The sequence below is a fragment of the Amblyraja radiata genome, chromosome 20, assembly GCF_010909765.2.
Source record: "Amblyraja radiata isolate CabotCenter1 chromosome 20, sAmbRad1.1.pri, whole genome shotgun sequence".
Classification (NCBI taxonomy): Eukaryota; Metazoa; Chordata; class Chondrichthyes; order Rajiformes; family Rajidae; genus Amblyraja; species Amblyraja radiata.
In genome coordinates this window covers 34,352,811-34,380,165 of record NC_045975.1, presented here as the reverse complement: position 1 = coordinate 34,380,165, position 27,355 = coordinate 34,352,811, and the positions used below count along the sequence as shown (strand labels likewise).

Sequence of the window (27,355 nt, the reverse complement as noted above, 5' to 3'; positions counted from 1 at the left end):
TTTAATTTTAGTTTAGCGTAAAAGAATGGACAGCACAGTGGCACAGCGATCGAGCTGCTGCCTCACAGCGACAGAGACCCGGGATCGCTCCTGATCTTGGCTCCTGTCTGTGGGGTGTTTGCACGCTCTCTCGTGACCGCGTGGGTTTTCTCCGGGTGTTCCGCTTTCCTCCCTCATCCCAAAGACGTGTGGGTTAATTGGCTTCTGTAAATTGCCCCAAGTGTGTGGGGAGTGATCGATGGTCGGCGTGGACTTGGTGGGCTGAAGGGTCTGTTTCCATGCTGTATCTCTAAACTAAAATCTAATGCCACGTGTTGGCATGGCAGCAGGGCGGTGATGAGGAGCGACAGGCACAGTATGCTCTCTGTCTGTCTATCGTGGTGTCTGTGCTCAATCTGCCTGTGCAGACTTGCCCTGCCCCTCTTGTTCACCTTTGGGCGCTGTACAGCGCAGCGCAAAAGGAAGTATTCAGACAACAGTCTTGTGCAGAGCACCACACAGAGAGGCTCTGTGAAAGTCCACGGTACAGGAAATCCACGGTCACTTTTGAAAAATAAGAATGACCTTCATCCCCACAAACACTGTGTCAGGACAACCTCATCTGGTTAATCCTTTATCTATGTGCCATTATTACAAGCACCTGGTGGCTTTGGCTGAGTTGCCCGATTTCAGTGAGTTTTGGACCACCAAGAGCATTGGAAGTTTCTGTGTTTCCTTAGGACATAGCAAGAGGCTCTGCAGTCCATTGAGCCTGTGCGGGCTCACACAACAGTCCCATTCCCACACTGATCTCTTTCCCTGTAACCTACTTTCACATTTTTCCTATCATCACCTCCCAGATTCTACCACAAGGGTCAATTCCCGGTGGGCAATTAACCTACCCACCCGCACGTCTTTGGGAGATGAGAGGAAGCTGCATATTCCTATGAGGGAATCTATGTGTTGGAAGGAACTGCAGATGCTGGTTTACATCAAAGATGACACAAAATGCTGGAGTAACTCAGAGGGACAGGCAGCATCTCTGGATAGAGGGAATGAATGGGTGATGCTTTGCATCGAGAAGGGTCTCAAGAAGGGTCTCGATCCAAAACGTCACCTATTCCTTTTATCCAGAGATGCTGCCTGTCCCGCTGAGTTACTCCAGCATTTTGTGTCTATCTATGAGGGAATCTATAGAGCCACAGGGAGAACGTGCAAATTCCACACAGGCAGCATTAGAAATCAGGGTGGAATCCAAGTTAATGGAAGTGTGAGGCAGCAGCACTACCTGCAGCATCGCTGTACCGTCCCAGGCAAGGTTTATCATTGTACATGGCTGAATTCCAGTGAGACCTACAGGCCTGTAGCCAGGTGCTGGGAGACACGGCCATTTGTTGCTCCTCAAAGCTAGTCGCTAAAAGATCCTCAGGCTGGCTGCAGCAACGAGACAGGTAATAATTTATTGAGCGGTCAGTGAAGCCCTGCGCGGCCCAGATTACATTATGCAACTGCGTTTGATCCAGTTGCCATGGTTCTGGTGTCTGCGCATCTCTGATCATTGACAGCACATGCATGAAAGTTCACTGATTAAAGAAAGACCATTTGATTACATGCTGTCAGCTCCACTCTTTTACCACAAAAATACACTCGCTTCGTAAAATATAAGGTTACACAAAGGCATGGTATTATTTTTATTTGCCATACTACCCTTATCTTTACATTTGTTTAAAACATGGCAACGAAGCTCATCTCCAAACCTGTCAATGGCAGTATCTTTGGAGGACTTTAAAAATACCCCATTGGCCCAGTGTACAGCAGCAGGGGGAGCCTAGTCTGTGGTCTTTCCCCCTGGAATGCTGGATTAAGCTTCCCTCAGCACCTCTTCCTGATGTCAGAGGTTATGGGGAGAAGGCAGGAGAATGGGGTTAGGAGGGAGAGATAGATCAGCCATGATTGAATGGCGGAGAAAACATGATAGGCCGAATGGCCTAATTCTACTCCTATCACTTACGACCTTGGAGCGGACCAGAGTGCAGCATTTGGTTGTGAACAGCTCACTTTACTGGAAGTCTGAGTTTCAGGCAGATCAAAGAGCATCTTTCACCGAGTTGATCTCTCTGCATCAATCAATGTTTGCCTCAGTGCATATCCCTGGGAGCGATCGGTAGAGTCCTGGGTGACACAGCTTCTCGACAAAGACTACTCTCGATATCCTCAGATTATTTTATTGTCACGGATAGCGAGGTACAAAAAGTTTTTGTTACGTGTTTAATCAGTCAGCAGAAAGACAATACGTGATTACAATCGAGCCACTTACAGTGTATAGATACATGATAGGAGAATTACATTTAGTGCAAGATAAAGCCAGCAAAGTCCGATCAAGGATAGTCCGAAGGTTACAAAAGAAGTAGATAGTAGTTCAGGACTGCTCTCTGGTTGTGGTAGGATGGTTCAGTTGCCTGATAACAGCTGGGAAGAAACTGTCCCTGAATCTGGTGGTGTGTGTTTCCACACTTCTATACCTTTTGCCTGATGGGAGAGGGGAGAAGAGGGAATGGCCAGGGTGCGACTCGTCATTGACCTCAGCCACCATGCAGTCCAGAAGGAAGTAGATGACGTTCTCATCCACTCCGCACGCACCTTGAGGGTGACCGGCAGTGTGTTAGACACTGTTCACACGTAGGATTTGATGGGGAGAGCTTTTCTCATCATCAGCCAAGCCAGGTCTTGGTGCGTGTTTGAGAGCCTCTATTAATGAGGCTTGCTGCTGAAAAGCATTCGCCGAGAATTGTCAGACAGAATCCGCTATCTTCTCCTCTGCGCCTCTGTGGTGTTCTGTGCGGACCACTGCCTGATAGAATTGTGACCTCTGCTGTAATTGAGAGTATACCTGGATAGAAATGACTCAGGATCGCCGGTCATGGTGGCCCAGCGGTAGAGTTGCTGCCTTACAGTGAATGCAGCGCCGGAGACCCGGGTTCGATCCCGACTACGGGTTCTGTCTGTATGGAGTTTATACGTTCTCCCCGTGAACTGCGTGGGTTTTCTCCGAGATCTTCGGTTTCCTCCCACACTCCAAAGACGTACAGGTTTGTAGGTTAATTGGCTTGGTAAATATAAAAACTGTCCCTAGTGGGTGTAGGATGGTGTTAATGTGCGCGGATCGCTGGTCGGCACGGACCCAGTGGGCCGAAGGGACTGCTTCCGCGCTGTATCTCTGAACTAAATAAACTAAACTAAATTCACAAAGTGTCACAACTATTTCCTGTCCTGTGCTTTAAAGAAGAGCTGGTCTTTTCAATGGTAAAACACGGTGAACACAATACCCACTCAACACTCTGCTCGCCCGTCGCTCAGTCCATTCCCTTCCTCCTGCTTGCCCCTCAGCCCATCTTCTGCTGCCCACCCTCCTCCGCCCCACTTGCTCATCCCTCAGCCAGCCCCTCCCTCAGTTTCTTTCCCCTCCATCCGCCCCCCCTCCCTGCGCTTGCCCCTCTGCCCATCCCTCCCTCAGCCCCCTCCCCCTTAGCTTGCACCTCCCTCAGCTCCCTGTCCCTCTGCCCATCCCTTCCTCAGCCGTGGACACAACACAAGGTAACTCCGCTCACTTGAGTCACCAGCCAATACCAAATTCTCAACTCAATCTCCAATAAAGTCCGAAATACTTCAGGCTATATGGCGCTCGCAGGATCTAGCTGCTCGCCCTTTGGCAGTCCGTCAGGTTTGAGTATTACTTGCCTTCACCCCAGTTCTGAAGAGCAGAGGCTGTAGGTGTGCGAATCCTTGTGGTGTGCAAGGTAGTTGCACACCAGCTATCGCATGGTTGTGACAGAGTGTGGTCTTGGTCCAATGACCGGAGACAAGGCTTTGCTGCACAGACACGAGCTCAGGGGACATGTACACCGTGACAGACAGGCATACACATAGCCTTATCCCCCCCCCCCTCCTTCCAGCTCTCCTTCCACTCCTTCATTCTCCCATCATTTCAGTCATCATTCACCTGGTTCCTGCAACTCTCTCCTCATCCCTCAAAACAACGTTCTGTCTTCCCCCTTCTAGAAGCACGCTGTCAGGTTTCATCAGTTTGAAAACAGCTCTGCCTAAGACCACAAGAAATTGCAGCCAGTTGTAGATGAAACCCCGTCCATCACATTGACCAGACTTCCCACCATTGCCTCCTACACTTCACGCTGCCTCGGAAAGGCAGCCAACATAATCAAAGACTTGTATTTGGCACTCTGCATCTTCCCCTTTAATCTATGTATTGGACTTTACTTTCATAAGTTCATAAGTGATAGGAGCAGAATTAGGCCATTCGGCCCATAAAGTCTACCCCACCATTCAATCATGGCTGATATATCTTTCCCGATCCTAACCCCGTTCTCCTGCCCTCTCCCCGTAACCCCAGACCCCTGCACTAATCAAGAATCTATCTCTCTCTGCCTTAAAAATATCCATTGGCTTGGCTTCCAGCCTTCTGTGGCAATGAATTCCACAGATTCACCACCCTCTGACTAAAGTAACTCCTCCTCAGCTCCTTTATTGACATGTGTAATATATCATAAGATCATAAGATCATAAGTGATAGGATTAGAATTAGGTCATTCGGCCCATCAAGTCTACTCTGCCATTCAATCATGGCGGATCTTTCTCTACCTCCTAAACCCATTCTCCTGCCCATTACCTCAGATACCCCGTTGGGAGAAGAAGCAAAGCAACGCTTTTCACTGTACTTCAGTACATGTGCCAATAATACACATAAACTTTTCCATTCTACTACTGAGCTCTCTCTCATCCACCCACCTTGGGTTTCCCCATGCCCATCCACAGCACATTGGGTGACTGCAACCTGCCCACATTTGGTAGCGGCAGGGATGGCTAGTGATGCTCCCAGTGACTTCAGTATTGTGGAGTTGAGGATTATGGAGGAGCTGGCACAGAAGAGTTGAGGCCGCTAGTCTTTAACATTTCGACCCTGGGTAAAAGGTTCTGACGGTGTGCCTCATCTATGCCTCTCATACATTTAAATACTTTGATCAGATCTTCCCTCAACCTCCTCATTTCTAGAAAATACAATCAAAGTTTGTCCAACCTGCCCTTGTAGCTAACACTCTGTAATTCAGGCAGCATTCCTAGTAAACCTCTTCTGCACACTCTCTTTTGAAGTTCAGTTCCCTCGGAATGGATCAGTGCACCCTGTGAAGTGCTTTAGAAAAGTTAAATGAATTCACGGTGCTAAAAATATATCTATGTAATATAGAGTGAGTGGAAACAGTACATTTGAGGATTAATGGGAAATGGCATAATCTGATGGTAATTCTAGTGGTGACTGATTCTTAATAATCCGCAGGGCAATGCTGTATTAGGAAAGGCTGTTTTGCGGAAACGTGCTCATAAGAATGAGTTGTGTTTTGAATGTTTTGCCAGAACAAGTCTATCCGCTCTCTTAAGAATTTTCTTCTCTGGAGAATTGCCAGATAAGTAAGATAGAGCAACTGAGGATTGCAGTCAAGTGCCGTCCGTGTGATTACCGAGCCCATCGAAGTGCTCAGGGTGAATCGCCAGGAATGAGATTACCAGTGGGATCACCTGTAAATGGGGTCATTGCAGCACGTTATGCGGAGAGACGGGTTGCTGATCGCACTGCTGTGCTGGGAAGCTGGAGCGTTACCTCTGACTCCACCGTAATCAATCAGCCACAGTGGCACGGTGGCGCAGCGGAAGAGTTTGTGCTTACAGCACCTGCAGCGCCAGAGACGCAGGTTCGATCCTGACTACGGGTGCTGTCTGTACGGAGTTTGTACGTTCTCCCCATGACTGCGTGGGTTTTCTCCGAGATCGTCGGCTTCCTCCCACACTCCAGAGATGTACAGGTTTGTAGGTTAAATGGCTTGGTATACGTGTAAAATTGTCCCTAGTGTGTGTTAATGCGCGGGATTCGCTCGGCGTAGACTCAGCGGGCCGAAGGGCCTGTTTCCGCGCTGTATCTCTAAACTAAACTAAATAACACAGCTTGGTGAGGAGGTGCCGTCTGTGAGGGCTGGTGTGGGAGGAGGCAGAGGTGAAGTGTGCAACCTCTCAGTGTTGAGATGTGGAGCTCAGGCCAGGTCCAATGAGTGTGGTCAGGCACAGAACTCGCTGTCAAAATATGGAGGGGACCGGGGGACAGGGGGGACACAATTTTTTGGCGGGCCACGCGCGCATGCGCACACTCACAAACACATGCGCGAGACTCAATCCAGCGCTAAATGCAGCTCAACTCTGCCTGTCTCGCCGGGTTCACCTACAAGCCCTGACTGGACTGACGGGATACCAGCGCTGCTTCTCCGCGCTGGCCATATTTCCCGCAAGCCCAGGCAGATTAACCTGGCAGGACAGGCAAAGTTGAGCTAGGTTTAGCGCTGCTTCTCTGCGCTGGCTGTGGGCCTGGGGGTACAGCTCCCGTCTGACTCCCGACCTCTCTGGCCATCCATGGGGGGGACACTCGGGTGGGGACGGAACAGCGCCGGAGAATCGGCCGGGATCCTGGCTGCGGATGAGGCACAGGTCTGTGCCGAGAGTGTTTTGGCACGTCTCCCTCCTCCAATCACCATCCTCAATCACACCCCCCCACTCCTCCCTCCTCCAATCATCGCGCTGAATCATCATGTCCCGCCCCCATTGCCTGCTGACCGACGTCTCTCTCGTCCAATCGGCGCCCTCGATCAGCAGTCCCAGCTCCACTGTCTCGCGGAAAGCGGGGATTTTAAAATCCGGATGACAAAAACTTGTGGGGGGGGGAGATGTCCCCCACATCTCAAAACAGTGGGGGACTTAGTCCCTGTCCCCTCTGCCCCCCCCCCCCCCCCCCGGGTTTTCCGCCCCTGGGTGTGGTCACACGTTGGGGATTGGCAGCACCTTGTTGACAGGCTGCTCGGATTCAGCATTCCCTCGTATCTCATGCTGCCGAATATGATGGAAGCCACCATTTCCCCACATCTTCCTTCTCTCTAGGTTATCAGTGCAGCAGCTCTCAGCAGTAGAGAGGGTGGGAGTTAGTGTAAAGCTCCCTGGGCAGCAGAGTGCAGCCCATGTGGGAGTCTGTTTTAAAGTATGAGGGCAGACGTGCCTGTGAGTGTTTGATCGCAAGAACAAAGCCCTGTAACAAGTCAGCAGTGCACAAGCAGGGAGACATCTCCTGTACGGACTCCTCCTCCACACCCTACACTTCCTCACCCTTGTCCAGGGTTACGCCCATGCCCAGGTGTCCCTCGAAAGGAAACACGCTATGTCCACCATGGGGGATTTCCGGGACCTCTGGGGGTCAACTGTATCCTGGATCAGTTATTTAGTATTAAGAATATTTGGTAATTTTTGTATTTGGTAGTCGGTGTCTTACTGTTTGTTTTGTAAATATTATTATTGTTAATAATTGAATACATTTATTTTCATAATTAAAAATGGTGCACATGCAGCTCAGCAGAATGCCAGTGTTGCACACCAACTGGTGTTGGGAAGACCCTCACTATGCCTGCACCCGTTCTGTACTTAACCTGAGTTTGTGATGCCGCAGGGTAAAGGTGGGCGATAAAAAATGGAGTGTTTGCTCTTGAAGAAGCTCTCCAGGTCCCACATTTCCTTCAATGCCAAGAGCCGACTAAATCCGGCCCCCGGCCACTCCCTCCTCTCCCCTCTCCCATCAGGCAAAAGGTATAGAAGGGTGAAAACGCACACCTCCAGATTCAGGAGCAGTTTCTTCCCAGCTGTTATCAAGCAACTGAACCATCCTACACAACCTAAGAGCAGTCCTGAACTACTATCCACCTCATTGGAGATCCTCGGACTATCTCTGATCGGACTTTACTGGCTTGATCTTGCACTAAACGTTATTCACATTATTCCCTTCATCGTGTACCAAACTGTGGATGGCTCAATTATAATCATGTATAGTCCTTCAGCTGACTGGTTAGCATGCAACAAAACTGTACCTCGGTACACGTGACGATAATCTAAACTCAGCTCAACTCCCATAAACCCAGCCCTTGATGGTAAAGCAACAGTCAACCTCCCCACTGCCCTACCCAGCAGAGTTCTCCTGCACCCCCCTGACCTTACAGATAGATTGTTTCCTCATATCTTGTCATCACCAGCCAACCTGTCAACAAAACATTATTTAAACTGGAGATTAAATATATATGTGGCCCCAGAGCTGCTTGATATTCAAGACATGTAGTAAGGATGGACAGTTGTGCTGCATTTGACTCAAGAGAATGTTCAATACTGACACCACGTATGCTTTTCATTCACTTTCGTTAACATTCCTAGCTACTTGGCAAAGGCAAAATTCACTGCCAAGGCGTTACGATGACAATATGTAGTCCTTAGGAGAAAGAAGACTGAAATCCACATCCTGGTAGAGTTGCTGCCTTATAGCGCCGGAAACCCAGGTTCGATCCTGACTGGGGGGTGCAGTGTGTAAGGAGTTTGTATGTTCTCACCATGACCTGAGTGGGTTTTCTCCGGGTGCTCCAGTTTGCTCCCAAATTCTAAAGAAGTACAGGTTTGTGCTTCGGTAAAGATTGTAAATTGTCCCTAATGTGTAGGATAGTGCTAGTGTGTGCGGATCACTGGTTGGGGCGGACTCAGTGAGCTGTATCTCTAGAACTATAAACTAAAAACTAAAGCTAGATGCTGCCTGACCCACTGAGTTATCTGCTCATCTGCATCAAAAGCTTGTGGCATGCTTAACTTTTGCACGCATTAGCCCTCCTTCACTGGAGAGAAGGAATGGGTGACGTTTTGGGTCTTCTGTGTCTGAAGAAGGGTCTCGACCCAAAACATCACCCATTCCTTCGCTCTAAAGATCCCGCCTGTGCCGCTGAGTTCCTCCAGCATTTTGTGTCCATGGTGTAAACCAACATCTGCAGTTCCTTCATATACAGATTTGGTCAGATCTCCGTCTGTAAATAAATCGAGTGGAGACAGCAGAGTAGCCGCGAGGTGTTTGCGACTGATGTAATTGTTTGATCTCAGCACTGGTTCCGAATCAGGTTGAAGAGACAACAGTTGCAAACGGAATGCTTTCCCACTCCTAGTTTCCAACTTTTTTTCTGAGGTGGCTGAATTAGAAGGGTAAGGAAACCCCAGAGCTGTAACATCAACCGTATGTTCTCATTCAAAGGAACTTTTATTAACCTTACAAGCGCACTTCCCCACGGATAGCCCAGGTTGCGCTGGGGACTCGATTGTGAATTTTATCACTGATATCGTCACTTTGGCTCCCGGGAAAGGGAAATGTCCAATTTTTGCCAGGTCTCACCGTGAACTATTCTAGTTGGTGTGTCGTATCGTACAGCAGGATAGAGAACCGTTAATGTTTAGTGTAACGCTCACCTCTCAGATGTTCAATGAATAAGTCGCTCATGGAACATGAAGCTCAACCTCCAGATGCATTGACTGAGGTTGAACAATGGAGGTCCCACTCCACCTGGTGAAGGTGAAGTGAGACTGGAAAATGATGCAGCCTTGTTCAATTGGGGTTGGCGCAGTTGTTAACCCGTTGACCAACGCCACAGCTTGCGTGGCACGATGAAACAAACACAAGATGGGGAAGAATTTCTTTGGGCAGCTGAGCTGGAGGAGAATGCTCCAAAGCCCCTCCTGATTGATGGAAAGTAGCGCTGAGATGAACAGGCACGAGGAGCATCTATTTTGACTTCCTATTGAAGTGAACAGCAATTAGAGAGAAAGGGATCCGTTTGGCTGGAGAAATATGGATCTGCAATTCGATTTTGCTGCAGATCAATGTAACATTTTGTGGGCCGTTCAGAAATAGTAAATGCCACAGAGCGTGAGAAAATCGTAATTAATCTCATGATAAAGGAGGGGAAGAAAATCAGACAGCAGTTACTTAATAAATCTGAGCCAAATATAGCTTAAGTACCTGGTCAATGAGGCTAAAGTGTAAAGCAAGCATCATCGTGAGGCTTATCAAATATTGGGTCTACTGTACATCAATCTTTGACATTAATCATTCCAACTAATAGATCACTAATGATACAAGATACAAGATACAAGATAGATTTATTCACCACATGTGCCAGATGACACAGTGAAATGAAATTCCCATACAGCCATACAATAACAAAAGGGACACAACACACTATAGGGTTTGACATAAAACATCCCCACACAGCAGAATCAAAGTTTCCCACTGTGTGGGAAGGCACCAAAGTCAGTCTCTTCCTCCATTGTTCCCCGTGGTCAGGGCCTCCCCGTGCCCTCCGCAGTTGCCGCTACGGGTGGCCCGATGTTCAGGACCGCTCGCCGGGGTGTTGCAAGTCCAACGTCGGGGCTGCGGGACGTCCTCAGCGGCGTGGACACCAGAGTCAGCCCCCTCCTACCGGAGTCGGCGGCTTCCAAAGTCCGCAGGCCGCGCCGGGTGGAGACTGCTGCTGGAGACCCTCTGCAAGGCGCCCCAGGACTCCACGATGACGGTCAGCACCGCCCGCGTTGGAAGCTCTCCGCACCAGAGCTCCACGATGTTGGAGCAGCGGCCCAACGCTCCGGAGCTCCAAACGGCGACCCAGGTAGGCATCGCCCGCTCCGCGGTGACTCCAGCGCTGCGCCGCCGCTGTAGCAGCCCTGGTCCGGTTCCCGGTCCCCGGCAGGAAAGGCCGCTCCGATCCAGCTGGTAAGCCGCGAGGTGGGGGGCGAGGACGCGACTCGGGGAAATAGTCGCGTCCCCGCCAGGAAGAGACTGGGAGACGTTTTCCCCCTTACCCTGCCCCCCTCCCCCACATAGAAAAGTTAAAGTTTCCCCCTAAAACAGACTTTAGACTAACTGGAAATTTAAAAAAAGATAGAAATGACAGACAGGCTGTAGGTAGAGGCTGCTGCCAGTGCAGCGTCCCTAGGTCCCAAGTCCTTAAACACAAGTTAAGGACATGGGACAGAGGGAAAAATAGATGTAAACTGCAGTGATTAACTTATTTTCTTTCCAGCAGAATTGGACTGGCTGAATCCGGTTCCTGATCTGAGAGATGCAGTGATTTTGAAATGAGATGCAGTTTTGGACAAATACTATGAGGATAGATTTAAAGTGAACACAAGTGCTTTTTCAATGGTAGACAAAAATGCTGGAGAAACGCAGCGGGTGAGGCAGCATCTATGGAGCGAAGGAATAGGTGATGTTTCGGGTCGAGACAGGGCGATTAACTCAACCTTTGAACAGAGTTCCCACACGGCGGAAGATGCCGGCAGCCCCGCGAAGCAGCTGGCAAATCCATCCCACAAATCCATCCCGCAAATCCATCCCGCAAATCCATCCCACCCTTCTCCCAAACGATCATTTGTGTCTGTGAGTTGTACATAAGTCGGGCAGTCGTTACCTGGGGAAGATCTGTATCTGGAACCTTGCAAGCCAGTTTTAGACAAAGGGCGTGAATGAACACATTTGACATGTTATCTGATTCTTGCTGTGTTGCTAAGCCTCAAGGGCAACAGGACAATCACTAGCCAACACAGGACTAGACAGATGTTGCATTTGGCTTGATCACCTTTTACTGACAGAGGCTGCTGGAATACCTCAGGGAGTCAGGCAGCATCTCTGGAGGACATGGATAGGCAGCGTTTACCGTCAAGACTATTCTTCATGTCCTCCAGAGATGCTGCATGACCAGCTGAGTTACTCCAATACTTTGTGTCTTTTTTGTGTCAAGCAGCATCTGCAGTTCCTTGCATCTACACCTAACACCGAGTTTTCTTACATACTGATTAAATGACAAGCCGTGCCAATGGAGGTGTAAGTAAGTAAGTAAGTAAGTAAATTTTATTTATATAGCACTTTTAAATCAAATCACGTTGAAGCCAAAGTGCTTTACAGAGAAAAAAATTAGATTACCATGCATCCATATAAAATAAAATATATGGATGCATGGTAAAGACACAATACACTGTAGGATTCAACATGAACGTCCCCCCACTTTCCACTGTGAGGGAAGGCACCAATAACCTCCTTCTCCTCCTAGTGTAGATTATGCCTGTAATTTAGCAGGTAGGCTAAGATGAATTTCCTTCCATTTTTATGTTTTTAACTAGACTAAGTGGGACCCGTTGGGTTCCAGCCACACGGGAGGCCTGGTCCCCCCAATGCAACCCATTCCCCAATGCAATATTTCACCACTCACATGTTCCCCCAATGCAACCCGTTCCCCCAATGCATTATTCCACCACTCATCCATAGCCCTTAACTACGCAGGCGCAGCTGACGGGTTCCCGTATTGACGCTCCTGATCTCCCCTCCTCCCCCGGGTGTGGGGTGCGTGGGATGGGGGGGAAGGGTTTGTGGGGGCGAGGGGAGTGTGGGCAGGGGGGGGATGTGGGTGGGGGGATGGGGTGTTGGTGGGGTGTGGGCGGGGGGTGTTGGGGCGGGGGATAGAGAGTTTGGACAAAATACGGGGGTTGTGGGGGGTATCACGGGGGAGGAGCCAGCAAGAGGGACCAGAGGGGAAGGGGCTGGAGCGGACTCACAGCTGGACCGCTGGTCTGCTGTTTGCTGTCCTCCGCCGAGATCAGATTCTCCGCTTTCCGTTTGGCGACATTTCCCGTGCCGGGCTGGGTCGTTTCCAGTCCCTCCGAAAATTGTGAAATCCTCCGCCGGCCATCCACCGCTCCAGTAATAAAGACACGATGGCGCAGGAAGGGGCGGACCATCCCGCAGAGTGACAGGAGAAATGTTGCGGTACTGAATGGCAGTAGAGATCGATCTGCGCACGCGCGGTTTTTAAGATGTTTAAACCTGGCTAAAGTTTACATTAGACGACCGATCGGAACGAAACTTGGTCCAATCGCAGCGCAGGAGAACGGCGAGTAAGCTGGCAAAAAATCGTAGCGCTATCGCGTAACGTTTTTGCGCAAATAGAATGACCGTGCAACCGGAAGTTAACAAGATCAGAGCTTTAGTTATGTATAGATAGATAGCTTATGTTTTAGAATAGTTAATGTAATAGAAGTATTGAACAAATATTTTTCATGAATGTCATCTTGTCAAATGCAGAAAAAATCCTAAAGCAATCCTCCAAATGTCATCAAAAGCATTCTGTTCATCATCTCGGGTATTATAGGCAGTTGATGCAATTCTTTTTGATTATATAATAACGCTTCTCTGAGCCAGGCAGTCTTTTGAAAGTCTAAATTATTTCGGTATCATGCAGGTAAAATAAATTAAAGGAGTATTGTGGAGCCAAGGTTTAAAAAAATTACCAATTTGATTTTGAAAAGAAATAGCTCTGCTTAATCAAAAGAACATGGAATTTTGTCTGGCGTCTCCATTCAAAGATATTTAAATTTTTAAATTAACACAAGAAACACGTGAATGAGGGAGAGGTCAAGGCCTGGACTGCTAATCTGGAGCAGGATTTGATTGGTATTCATTTCCCCACCGCACTGGGTTGATTTGCCTCCCCAATTAAATTGTAGGGAACAGAGGAGAGGAGAAAAAGAACTGTGAAGATCAGAACATCATTCTCTGTTACGGTAGGAGGGGGACTGGGGGAAGGGGTTAGGGGATGGAGGACCTAAAGGTGTGGGGAGGACTAGTGTAGGGAAGGGAGAGAGCAAGAGGGCACAGGTAACAATGATGTGTGTGTGTGTTAGTGTGCGGGTGATCAGAGAATCTCTGTGAGTGTATGTGTATTTGTTCAGGATATGCCTACACACACTTAGTGTAGAGCCAAGATAAGAATGTGCGTGGGTCAGGATACTTCTGAGTTTAGTGTGTGTGTGTGTGCATTCGAGATACAGAATGTATGTATGGTCAGGAGTGTGTGTACATGTGCGTGTGTTTTAAATCTCTGTGTGCTCACCTATATACGAAGAGTCTCGGCCCGAAACGTCACCCTTTCCTTCTCTTCAGAGGTGCTGCCTGTCCCACTGAGTTACTCCAGTGCTTTGTGTCTTCAGTTTAAACCAGCATCTGAAGTTCCTTCCTGCACACCTATATACGCATGTCCCCTGCATCAATGCCACTGTTCCTAATCTCCAAATGTCTTGGAGCTCCTCGGTGATGGACCAGGATGTCAAGCTGTCCGGACCTTGCAGCGGCTGGTCCACAGCAGCTTCTCACATGCAGGCATCCTCCATTCCTCACATCTGCTGTGGAGGCAAGCCAGCCTCAACCCCCAGGGACTGCTGCAGGAGAAGACAGTGTCATCTTCAGTGAGGCTATGGGAGATGTGCAGAAGTAAATGTCCTGAAAGGCCAGGACTAGTTTAGTATAGTTTAGTTTAGCAATACAGTGCGGAAACAGGCCCTTCGGTCCACCGAGTCCATGCCGACCAGCGATCACTCCGTACACTAACACTATTAGGGACAATTTTACAATGTTACCACAGCCTAGTAACCTACGAATCTGTACATTTTTGGAGTGTGGGAGGAAACCGGAGCACCCGGAGACAACCCACGCGGTCACAATCTCCGTACAGTCAGCAACAGTAGTCAGGATCAAACCCGATCTCTGGCACGGTAAGGCAGCAACTCTACCGTTGCGCCACCGTGCTGGCCAACACCATACTTGCCAGACAAATAGCCATGGTTAACAAAAGAGCTGCAAGATGAATAAATCTGAAGGAAAATACACACAAGAGTACAATGAATCTTGTAGATCCAGGGGAAGAGGGGAGATGTGAGGAAAAGCAAAAGAGTAATGACTGCAAAAAATGTCAGGGTTATGAAAATAAACACAGCTTTTTTACGATTATTGTTGCAAGGAAATCTCAGGAAGTAATGGGTGGAGTACATTGGGAATATGAATGACAGAAAAGAAACTCTGTTCCATATCAAAAATAAGAAGTGAGATTGCAAATGAGAGGAGGGAAGTGGCAAATGTATTGAACAGATACAGGAGACAGTGTCAGTTGTCATATCAGACGCTCCAGGGAAACGGATAATGAATCCACGATTGGCACTCACTAAAGTTAACGAGAACAACCAAATGGTATTAGAATGTATGGTGGTAATCAAAACCAACTGATCTTTCTATCCCCTGGGTTTTGAAGGGGACTATTAAGGAAATTGCCTGCAATTGCAATTCTGCAAAGTTCTCTTGATTCAGGAATTATTCCATCAGACAAGAAAATGGCAAATTTTACTCCAGTGCTTAAGAAAGGGAGGCCGGGGGGAGGGAGGGAGGGAGGGAGGGTGGGGGGAATGGAATGTCAGGAAATTGCCTCCTGGTTTAATATTTGTTATGGAGAGATGAGTACAATATATAAGTGGAGAGAAAGCAACTTGAGCGTTTTGAGAAGTTGAAAATAACCCAGGTGGATTTTCAAAGGATAGGCTGTATGTAACAGACAAGACAATAGTGTGAGGAGGTGACTAGAGTAACAAAGTGGGAACATGTAAGATGTAGAGGCATCCCGTTTGGTGTGTACTTCCCATAAAAGCTTATTGATCTGAAACTTTTTCTGACCTGCGGAGTGTTTTCTGAAATTATTTCATTTTCCTTGCACCAGTAGACTGTTAGAGCTGATAGATATTGCACTATATTTGTCCTGCTCCTACACCTGCACCTGCAGTTCCTTGCATCTCCTTTTCAGTGCTCCACTGTGAAATCCCTCTCAAGGTATGTCTGCTCTGAAGAGGTTCTCCTCCACTCTCCCACGGGAGTTCTCTGAGACCCTCTCGCGCTGCCCCTCCTCCTCTGTGCCACCTATGTCTCGCCGGGCTTTGTCCTGCCCCCACCACACTTCCCGCTACCCCACACTCATTCTGAAGAAGGGTCTCGACCCGAAATGTCACCCATTCCTTCTCTCCAGGGATGCTGCCTGACCCGCTGTGTTACTCCAGCATTTTGTGTCTATGTTGCTCCAGTGCTTTGTTTTTTGTTGTTGTTGTAAACCAGCATCTGCAGTTCCTTGCATCTCAGTATTACACACATCTATTTACAGTTTCTCCAGCATTTATGTAATGTGTTAAATCATTTCAATCAGTATGGCTCCTCATATGTCATTGTTCATCACCCTATTCAAGCTGTTTACGAACCTGTATCTTGTTGCCCCTTCACAGTTATACCATGCTAATGTAAGAGTTAATTCTGACCCAGAAACAGGACATCTTATGCATAGCTCATTATTTTCATGTGTCTATTAGCTAGGCATTTCCTGTTTTTGTTTAGAATAAATTCCAAGTGAATGATTTTATGAGCCGTTCTAAAGGTTTAACAACGGGCTTCTCTCATTGCAATTCAGTGATCGAAACACGACACATAATGAGCAATTACTTCAAAGTTGACAAAGACAGAGGGGTTTGAATATCTGTATAATCAAACTCCCAAAAATGAGGGTGTAGTTACAATCCTGAAGAGACAATGAGCTCTCATAGCTACACCACAATGTACAAGTGTAGGAAACATAGAGACTCTTTTGGCAAACCTCCCCAACTAATTGGTTGTTGGACTACAGTTAGTCTAACAACAATTCAATAGATGTTTGAGCGTCACAAGAGAATTCCAGGGTCCACAGCAGAGGTCTGTTGGCCCAGGACACTTCCTCTCGATGCTGTGAACTGTGATGATCTTGAGTCCTGTCATGGGAATGTCCAAGTCCTCTTACAGTAGGGCCTTTGTTTAGCCGCAAGTGCCTTGTGTTCAGCTGCAGAGCAGGGCCACATGCTACATCATTCCTAACATGCACGCCGCCAGGATTGTGCCTTTGGATCTTAGCAAGTCAGCCGTGTGCTGTGGATCTGACCAGCCCTGAGCTATTGGGAATGAATGGTGCTCCAGGAACATGTGGCCCAGTCCTCAAATGTGGTGGCATGGAGGCGCAGCGGTAAAGTTCCTGCCTTGCCGCGCCAGAGACCCGGGTTCGATCCTGACTATGGGTGCTGTCTGTACGGAGTTTGTACATTCTCCCTGTGACCACATGTGTTTCAGGTGCTTCAGTTTCCTCACACACTTCACAGACCTACAGATTTGGTAAAATTATCCCTAGTGTGTAGGATAGTGTTAGTGTACGGGGGGACCACTGGTCGGCACGGACTCAGTGGGCCGAAGGGTCGGTTTCCGTGCTGTATCTCTGAAGTCTAAAACATAAAGTGGAAAAAAGCACGTCATGTGATTTATGTGAGCAATGTTATGGCACGAGTCAACTTGCATTAAAATGATCTGTTTATGCCAGTCATGTACTAATATCCTGCCACTTTGTTTTAGAAGGAGATGGCAGTGGTTGGTGGGTGGTCTCGGTATGGGTCAGTTTCCCGGCACAAGTAACTCTATGACTGCCTGGAATCCCCCATTGTGCTGTCTAACTCCTGGCTCTTACCTCCATTAGTCAGAGGGTGGTGAATCTGTGGAGTTCATTGCCACAGACGGCTGAGGAGGCCAAGTCAATGGGTATTTTGAAGGCGGAGATTGAATGATTCTTGATTTGTACGGTCGTCGGGGGTTATGGGGAGAAGTCAGGAGAATGGGGATGAGAGGGAAAGATAGATCAGCCATGATTGAATGGCGGAGTGGACTTGATGGGCCGAGTGGCCTAATTCTGCTCCTATCACTTATGAACTTATGAAAGTAAAGTAGAATAGATACAGTAGATTAAAGGGGAAGATGAGGAGTGTCAAATTCAATTGACGGGCCGAATGGCTTAATTTTGCTCCCATGGCCTAATTTTGACTTCTGAACTCCAGACAGCAGCCTGGGCGGAGGTCACGACTACGTGACATCGGACATCCGGATGTTCCCCTACTATCCCAGCGTCATCTTTGCCATCATCGGCAGCTCAGTGGTGTTCGTGCTGCTGATGGCGCTCCTGGCCATGGTGCTCCACCACCACCGCAAACGCAACAACCTGATCGGCCACGTGACTCCGCCGCTGCAGCGCCTGCAGCACCCGCTGCTGCTCTCCCGCCTGGTCATCCTGGACCGTGCCCACCACTGCAGCGTCACCTACAACGCCGGCAACAGCATCCAGCTCACCGCCAGCTCCCACTGCCACCACCCCCTCACCCCACAAGAGGTGCCCCCCTCCTACTCTGAGGCCATGCTGGGACAGAGGTAAGCAACAATCTGCCACACTGCGACTGTCTGAAGAAGGGTCTCGACCCGAAACGTCACCCATTCCTTCTCTCCAGAGACGCTGCCTGTCCCGCTGAGTTACCCCAGCATTTTGTGTCTATCTTCGGTTTAAACCAGCGTCTGCAGTTTCTTCCCACACACTGCTACTGTTCACGACTTGTTTGACTATAAAATGGTTTGTAACAATGAGGTTAATTATGGGCACGTCTAGTGTTTAGATTATTGCTTTTAGTTTAGAGATACAGCGCAGAAACATGCCCTACGGCCCACCGAGTCTGTGCCGACTAGCGATCACCCTAGGGACAATTTTACAATTATATCAAGCCAGTTAACATGGACATCTTTGTAGTGTGGGAGAAAGCCCACGCAGGTCATGGGGAGAATGTACAGACTCCGTACAGACAGTGCCTGAAGTCAGGATTGAACCCGGGTCTCTGACAATGTAAGGCAGCAACTCTACCGCTGCGCCACCGTTCTGTCCGCTGTTCTGGAGACGGGCAACATAGAATCAGGGCATCTAGCATGTTCCAACCATCAAGCACCTATTTATGTTCATCCATTTTATTCACTCACACATTCCCATCCGCTCCCCCCAGATTCTACTGCTCGCCAGCACGTCATGGGCAAATACCGTGGCCATTTAGTCAAGTCAAGATTAGTGTTGTATGGACAAGTACAGTGCGGTACAGGTAGAATGAAACATCAGTCATGGAACGGTACAGACACAGGCCCTTCGGCCCATCGTGTCAGTGCCGAACATGATGCCAGGATAACCTAATCTCATCCGCCTGTACGTGATCCATATTCCTCCATTCTTTGCATATCCATGTGCCTATGTAAAAGTCTCATAAACACCACTATCCTATCTGTCTTCACCACCTCTTCTGGCAGCATGTTTCAGGCATCCGCTGCTCTCTAAAAAACTTGCCTCAGACATCTCCTTTAAATTGTGCCCATCTCACCTCAAGGTCTGCAGGAAGGAACTGCAGATGCTTGTTTACATCGAAGATAGACACAAAATGTTGGAGTAGCTCAGCTTCTTCACTCTGAAGAAGGATTTCGACCCGAAATGTCACCTATTCCTTTTCTCCAGCGATGCTGCCTGACCTGCTGAGTCACGCCAGCATTTTGCGGCAATCTTCACCTTAGGTTCTGCCCTCTAGTCTTTGGCATTTCCACCATGGGGAAAAAAGTTTTGACTGTCTACCCTATCTATCCCACTGATATGTTTATATATTTTATTTACATCATTCCATTTGATTCATTCACACATTCCCATCCACTCCCCGTGGATTGCACCATTCACCTGCACACCAGAGACAATTTATAGTGTCAAGTCAAATATATTGTCATGTACATAAGTAACGTGAGATACGGGTGCAATAAACAATCCGTTAACCTCCCAACCCGCACATCCTTGGGATGAGGGAGGAAACCGGAGCACCAGGGGGATACCCACTTGGTCACAGGGGGAATATGCAAAGCAGTGCAAATGTGCACGGGGGAATCCGAAGTCAGGATTGAACCCGGGTAACTGGAGCTGTGAGGCAGCGGCTCTACCCGCTGCAGCTGCACTACCCGCTGCACCACTGCGCATCCCAGATGTTGCTTCTTTAGATTTAGGTTCAGAGGTGCAGTGCGGAAACAAGCCCTCTGTCCATCGAGTCCACACTGACCAGTGCCCCCTGTACACTAGCACTATCCTGCACACTAGGGACAATTTACAATTTTACCAAAGCCAATTAACCTACAAACCTGGACGTCTTTATAGTGTGGGAGGAAACCGGAGCACCTGGAGAAATCCCTCGTACAAACTCCACACAGACAGCACCCATAGTCAGGATCAAATAGTTGCTTCTATTGGATTGTCTTTGGTGCCAATATAGTCTCCTTGATCATCACCCCATCCACCACCTGAGAGATCTTTCTCATATCACGGGCACACTCTGGCTCCCTGGTGATGCCCTCCATACTCACATTCACTACCAGCCAGAGGGCAAAGGCAGCAGGAGCACTGGAATACTGATCCCTCAAACTATCCGTCCACGTCACAAGACATCCTGACTTACGCTGTCCTTTTCAGCCCTATTTGGTTGAATACCTGGAATCCCCTCCCCTATGGTAGCACTGAAGTGATTCACGGCATCAGCTCCGACACCTTTCCAAGGGCAATTAGCAATGGGCAATAAATGCTGAAGATAGACACAAAATGCTGGAGTAACTCAGCGGGACTGGCAGCGTCTGTGGATAGAAGGAATGGGAGACTTTTTGGGTCGAGACCGTTTTCTTCAGACTGGCCTGACCTGTCAAATAAATGTGTGCCTGGGCAGTGATGTACACACCACAAGAAAGAAATGATAGTTTGAGGATAATTGAGTCTCTGTTGAATCTTATCTGTCATGGAACAGAAGTATTGGAATCCTTAATTTGTGACCAAATCCAGAAAGCTTGCAGTGTCTTGGAGCTGCCAGTAGCCATCAAACGAAACAAAAGCTTATTGATAAAATGTCCAGTGTTAATGTGGATTTCTGCTTGTGATGGATCATTCCCATCTCAGCCTGACCTCATGCACTCAACTATTTGGAATCCGTAATTTCAAGGCATTGGGACTTGAGTGATCTGCAGCAGCTGCAGTGGACCTCTCGTTTAGAAGGTGCATGCCTGTTATAAGAACAGGGCAGACTATCTTTAACTGAAGTTAACCACTCATGATATTGCTACTGACAGTGAGGTTAATCTAGGCTGGTTACCACCACATTTAGCTGGAAACGGGAACATCACACACTGCCCGCGTTCTATTCACTAGACCAGGGTTATTCTCATTTTGTCATCCACACACTTATCAAACTCGCCTCTGGTAGGTTTGATGGGGTCGTCTTGGTGAAACTCCCAATATTAAAAGGGTTCCATTAGTGTTCTTGCCTGCCTCAATGGATCCAGATCACAAAACATTCTCTTTCATGGGACTTGGATGGTAAAATGCGGCCGCAATAGCAAGAGTCCTTTTCCTTCGTTATCTGGGACAATATTTAATGCTCCTTTTTAATTGTGCTTGGGAAGTAATGGTGAGCTGCCTTCTTGAAAGACTGCAGTTCACTAAAGACTCTCCTGCAGTGGTGTTGGGCAAAGGGAGCAGCTGCAATGGCAGTAGGTTTGCAGGTCCCGGTGGTGTGTGGCTTGGCTGTGTGATGTCCCTGTTCTGGCCGCTGCCCGTTTCTTTGTAGACCAGTGGAGGTTGCATCATTGTTTTCTAGGCATTGGAAAAGCAACTGGCCATATCCAGAATAAATTATTGAAAGGTGATGGATGAGGGAGCAGTCTAATCGGCCTGAATGTGGTTGAGCTATTGATACTGTCCAATTAATGGCTGCCTTTTAAATCAAACTGATTCCTTAATGAGACAATGATTGTGAAACTCTCTTTAGTGGGTGCTAGTGAGACTCAGTTTGATAGGACTATCAAAGTGAGCATATTTTTTTAATGGGGACCTGATTATGAAGAGCAGTTAAATAAGTGGCCTCAAAGTTCAGTCACATATTTCAGTTTTTCTTTCTAGTCGAGCACAATTAAAAATTCACCAGCGCAAACCTGGTAATGACTATTCGTTAGACTTCTAAACTTTTTAGACTTTTAGAGATACAGCGCGGAAACTGGCTCTTCTGCCCACAGAGTCAGCGCCAACCAGCGATCACCCCGTACACTAACACCATCCTACACACTAGGGACAATTTTACAATGTTACCAAAGCCAATTATGCTGCAAACACATACGTGTGGGAGGAAACCGGAGGACCCGGAGAAATCCCACGCGGTCACACGGATAATGTACATACTCCGTACAGGCAGCACTTGGGGTCAGAACCCGGGTCACTGGCGTTGTGATTTAGTAACTCTACCGTTGTGCCGACCTAGGTCCCGGATCACTTTGTATCACTCCCGGAGTTCCACCAGGCCATTCTCAGTGCAATGTAATTGACATGACAGTCACTAACAGGATGTTGCCTTTCAAATGTCACTGGGCATGCCCTACACAACTGAGTTTCACTCACTCGGTTGGAACCCCTGTGAAGTTGTGTCTCGTGCACCTTTTAGGCACACGTACACTCAACCTACCATTCTCTCCCCCTTTGACGCTCTTAACCCCTGATCCCAGGGCCAGATCCTTGGACACACGTTTCCCCTCCCCCTCACCCCCTTCTAAGTGTCCCTCTCTATACAGCTTTACATCCACTCCTTCTTTCCTTTTCTGACTGCCTCTAGTCTTTGACACTTATCCCACCGCCATCTGCCAATCAACCCCCCTTCTGACCTGCATCCACTTATCACTTGTGTAGGAAGGAACTGCAGGTGCTGGTGTACACCGAAGATAGACACAAAATGTTGCACTTTTTCATACCTCTAGTTTCCCTCTCCCCTGACTCTCAGTCTGAAGTAGAGTCTCGACCCAAAATGTTACCCATTCCTTTGCTCCAGAGATGCTGCCTGACCCGCTGAGTTACTGCAGCATTGTATGTCTATCTCCACATCACTTGCCATGGTGTGTTCCACCCTCACCTCTCTTTTCTAGTTCCTCCCCCCCCCCCCAATAATAGCAGTCTGAAGAAAAGTCCCAACCCAAAAACGTCACCTGTCCATTCCCTTCACAGATGTTTAGTCTGAAGAAGGGTCTCGACCCGAAATGTCACCCATTCCTTCTCTCCAGAGATGCTGCCTGTCCTGCTGAGCTACTCCAGCTTGTTGTGTCTACCCTCCACAGATGTTGCCTGACCCACCGAGTTCCCCCAGTTCCTTGCGTTTTAGTTTAGTTCAGAAATATGGAAACAGGATCTTCGCCAACGTTGGAGGAAACCAGAGCACCCGAAGATAACCCACGGGAGAGCATACAAACTCCATACAGACAGCACCCATAGTCAGGATTGAACCTGGATCCATGGTGCTGTAAGGCAGTAACTCTACCACTGTGCCATTGTGTGGGCCTTTGCTCAAGACTCCAACAACTGCAGTTCCTAGTGTCTCCTTGGCCACTTTATTATTACAGAACACTGGTTTATCACACTATGGTTCTAGTTATTACTACTTCTAACACTAGTTATCACACTATGGTTCTGATCTCATCAAATATTTAAGAACAATTAGTAACAAGAATATTCACATTATTAAAGTAAACACCGACCTCAGTCTCATTCTGCTGGTTGGGCCAACCACATGTGTACGTACACCTCACCAATCCTTGACACTAATCCCCCAAATCTATAGTTTGAGGCAAAAATCCCATCCTTCTATGCACAGAATCAAACAACTAGTTTACTGCAACTTCCTCGACGTTACGGGATATTAGGCAGTTGTGGGAAACGAGCAACAATCAAATATGGCCTTTTTTCTCTCAATCTGAATTTTCCATTACACTGAAAAGTTGTTAGTATTTTTCACATCAAAGGTATTCTTCAAATCAAATGCCTGCCCTACATGTTTCATGTCTGAATGACATGGCATGTTTCTCCGAATGTGAAGGTGAAAATCAAGAAAAGAATAGTAACGTTTCAAAGAGATGCATGTCTCTGTATAAATCCCGTCCAGATTATCACTTTCCCCTTCACTAAATAATATTGCACTCTATCAAGTCCTATCACGTCGCGATTTTAACGCTCCATAATAATCCCTTTCTGAACCTTGGGAACTGGGTGTAACAGAGGATGTTTCTTTCCAATGGGAGGTTGCTTTGTTCAGAATTCACTGCAATGTCCACCTAACGTGTTGAATCCTTTACCCAAACCCCTTTCAATCTATAGAAGTTCTCTGTATAAACCCAATATGATCATATCCTCCCTCATTGTACTAAACACCATTCTTGATTAGTAAGGGCGTCAGGGGTTATGGGGAAAAGACAGGAGAATGGGGTTGAGAGGGAAAGATAGATCAGCCATGGTTGAATGGTGGGGTAGACTTGATGGGCCGAATGGCCTAATTCTGCTTCTAGAACTTATGAACATGAATCCTCTCATTATTTCAATTTACAATTTCTCCCCCACTGTACCAAACCTCCTACAATTGTTACAAGCCCCCCCCCCCACACACACACACGCACACACACACACCAACCATCCCTCCACCTATGCAGTGATCACACAAGGAAAAATAGAGAGGTTTCCTTTATCCCAGAAACTCTTTGGTTTCAACAGAGGCAACGCTGTATGTTATCAATGCTGAATGCAATCATGAGTAGAAATGTATTTAATTGTAGAGTCCAGTTTAACCTGGGTTGGTCAGAAGGTTAATAGGTGGTCATTTGAAACCCTCTTGTACTTTAATTAGTGTAGATGTATTCCTTAATGCTCAGTATTTGTAAAGACTTGTTGTTTTTTCTCATCACCAGCAGACCACCATGGTTCGACCTGCCGCCACCTCCGTACCTGTCGGGCATGGAGAACAGCCAGCCTGAACTGCCCCCTTACCGCTCCAGGGCAGGGAGCACCTTGAGTTTGGAGCATCCCGGCAGCTTACAGGAGGGCACTGAAATCAGAGACTGCCTGCTCAGCAACAGATCAGAGGAGGAGCTGTGAGCTCGCGCCGCAGTGTGGTGGAGCAGCATCTGTGTTCTTGCACGAACTGACACCCACTCAAGGCGCATTTGCCGAAGGTTTTGATCTGAGAAGTAAAAACAAGACTTTAAATCGTGTTGACTTCTTGCATCCCTTCCTCCGTGAAGGAACGACTGTGGCATCTGGATGAGTGGCGAAATCCAGCTGCTGTGCAGATGTTTGCCCCTGGAGACCTGTTCATCAGGGATGAGCAAGAGAACGATCTTGGACACAGGCAGCCGATTGGGCTCCAGGGCCGAATTCATTGTCAAGTAACGCAAAGCCTGCATTGGAAACCTAATCAATTAGCGTAAGACGGTGGCGTTTTGAGATGCACGCTTGTCAACTGGGCTCCACTGCAGATACTAGGTGCCTGCTCACAGCAACCAAGCGCTAGACACTAACAGATGTCAGAATCACTGGAGAGCTTCAAGCAGTGTAGCTGGGCAGAAAGGATATGAGCAGCACTGTGCTGACGCCAATTTCTGGATGCTTGTTCCATTGCATTTCAAAATCTAAAAACAAACATTTTACTACTTTCTGACAGATCTGCTCTCAGTATTCAACTTATAGTGACTGCATGGCAATAGTCGACTGTTCCTTTGGGGTGTGATTCTCTTCCCCCATCTCCATCCTCAAGCTGTAGTGTGGCTCACTGTGTCTGGGAGGCTCTCCACAGTGGAGTCCCGAGATGACGTGTGCAAGAATGGCAGATCACCTCAGTTGTCCTTCTTCCCACCTTGCAGCGGGGCTCTAACTGGGAACGCATCATTCCCGGGGCACAAGTCTCTGTATCTGGGTGTCCCTGCCCCCTTGGGATGGCTCTCAGTCAAGGTTTGGAGCTCTGTCACAGATGACAACTGGCTGATGATACCCTCTGTGAGGTTTCCATGGATTCTGAGTCTGGGACACGTGTTGGGCCAACAACTATCAAATACGTCGAGCATTTCCACACCCAAGCTCATCTGACAAGGGATTGCACTCAAAACCGTCATTTCGCTGTCCAAGCACTGGCTTGTATTTCAGGCTATTTTAGTTTATAATCTGAGATTTGCTTCCTCTTTCAAAACTGATGGTGCTGTCTTTTCAAGAGAAACTAATTGCCCTCCGATACCTTGCAATTCAATGTGCTGGATTTACTGTTGTGTGTGATCATTGTATTCAAACTTTAATGATTTCTAAGGCTGATTGTTCTGTCACGAGTCAACAAAGATTTAACGAGGATGTCCCAATAGGGGTTTATTTGCAATACTATCTAATCTCTGCCCAATCAAACCCACACAATAGGTTTATGGTGAAGGGGAAAAGATTGAATAGGAATCTGAGGGGTAGCTTTTTCACACAAAGGGTGGTGAGTGTATGGAACAAGGTGCCAGAGGAGGTCGTCGAGGCAGGGACTATCGCAACAATTAAGAAACAGTTAGGCATATACATGGATAGGACAGGTTTGGAGGGATTTGGACCAAACGCAGACAGGTGGGACAATAGACAATAGGTGCAGGAGTAGGCCATTCAGCCCTTCGAACCATTCAATGTGTCCATGGCTGATCATCACCAATCAGTACCCTGTTCCTAGGTACACAAAATTGCTGGGGAAACTCAGCGGGTGCAGCAGCATCTATGGAGCGAAGGAAATAGGCGACGTTTCGGGCCGAAACCCTTCTTCAGACCGGGCAGTACCCTGTTCCTGCCTTCTCCTCATATAATAGACAATATGTGCAGGACTAGTTAAGCTGGGACATGTTGATCGGTGTGGGCAAGTTGGGCAGAAGGGCCTATTTCCACACTGTATCACTCTATGACTATGGCACAACACAGGCATACGCATAATATAAAGAGTGGCAAACGAACAATTTTTGTTTTTTTCAAATCCATTCTACCAAACTCACTCCGATTATTTAGGGTCGTAGAGTCATACAGCGTGGAAACAATCCCTTCGGATCCACTTGCCCACTCCGACCAACATATCCCATCTACACTAGTCCCACCTGCCTGCATTTGGCCCATATCTCTCTAAACCTATCCTATCCTTGTACCTGTCTAAATATTTCTTAAACATTGCAATAGTCCCAGCCTCAACTACCTTCTCCGGAAGCTCGTTCCATACACCCACCACCCTTTATAGAAAAAAGTTGCCCTTCAGGTTCTTATTAAACCTTTCTCCCGTCACCTTAAATGTAAGTCCTTTGGTTCTCAATTCCCTTATTCATACGGTCATACTGTGTGGAAACAGGCCCTTCAGCCCAACTTGCCCACGCCGACCAACATGTCCCATCTGCCCTCTGGTTCTCAATTCCCCCACTCTCACCAAGAGTGTGTTTACCTGATCTATTCCTCTCATGATTTTATACATCTCTATGATTCTCATGTGCTCCAAGGAATAGAGTCCTAGTCTGTTCAACCTCTCCCTATAGCTCAGACTCTCGAGTCCTGGCAACATCCTCGTAAATATTTTCTGTACCTCTCCAGCTTGACAATATCTTTCCTATAACATGATACCCAAAACTAAACACAATACTCTAAATGTGGCCTCATAACGGCTTATATAACAGCAACAGAACATCTATACTTAATACTCTGACTGATAAAGGCCAATGTGCCAAAAGTCTTGTTGACCACCCTATTTACCTGTGGCACCACTTTCAAGGAACTATGTACCTACACTCCTGGATCCCACTGCCATTCACTATGTAGGTCCTGCCCAAAATTCAACACATCACATTTATCTGAATTAAATTCCAACA

The 27,355-nt window shown here is 47.7% G+C and overlaps 1 protein-coding gene across 4 annotated transcripts in view; it reads left to right on the top strand.

Annotated features, from left to right (window-relative positions):
- The window catches only part of ldlrad3 (low density lipoprotein receptor class A domain containing 3), a 113,414-nt gene extending 87,417 nt beyond the window's left edge, over positions 1-25,997 (top strand). For 2 of the 4 annotated variants that reach the window (XM_033039244.1, XM_033039242.1), the window contains exons 5-6: positions 17,647-18,013; positions 24,410-25,997. In XM_033039244.1, the coding sequence (XP_032895135.1) occupies positions 17,647-18,013; positions 24,410-24,593 (551 nt within the window). In that variant the 3' untranslated portion in view covers positions 24,594-25,997. Of the gene's footprint in view, positions 1-17,646; positions 18,014-24,406 lie in introns of all 4 variants that reach the window. The other 2 variants (XM_033039243.1, XM_033039241.1) reach the window with 1 other exon arrangement.
- The last annotated feature ends 1,358 nt before the right edge of the window (positions 25,998-27,355 follow it).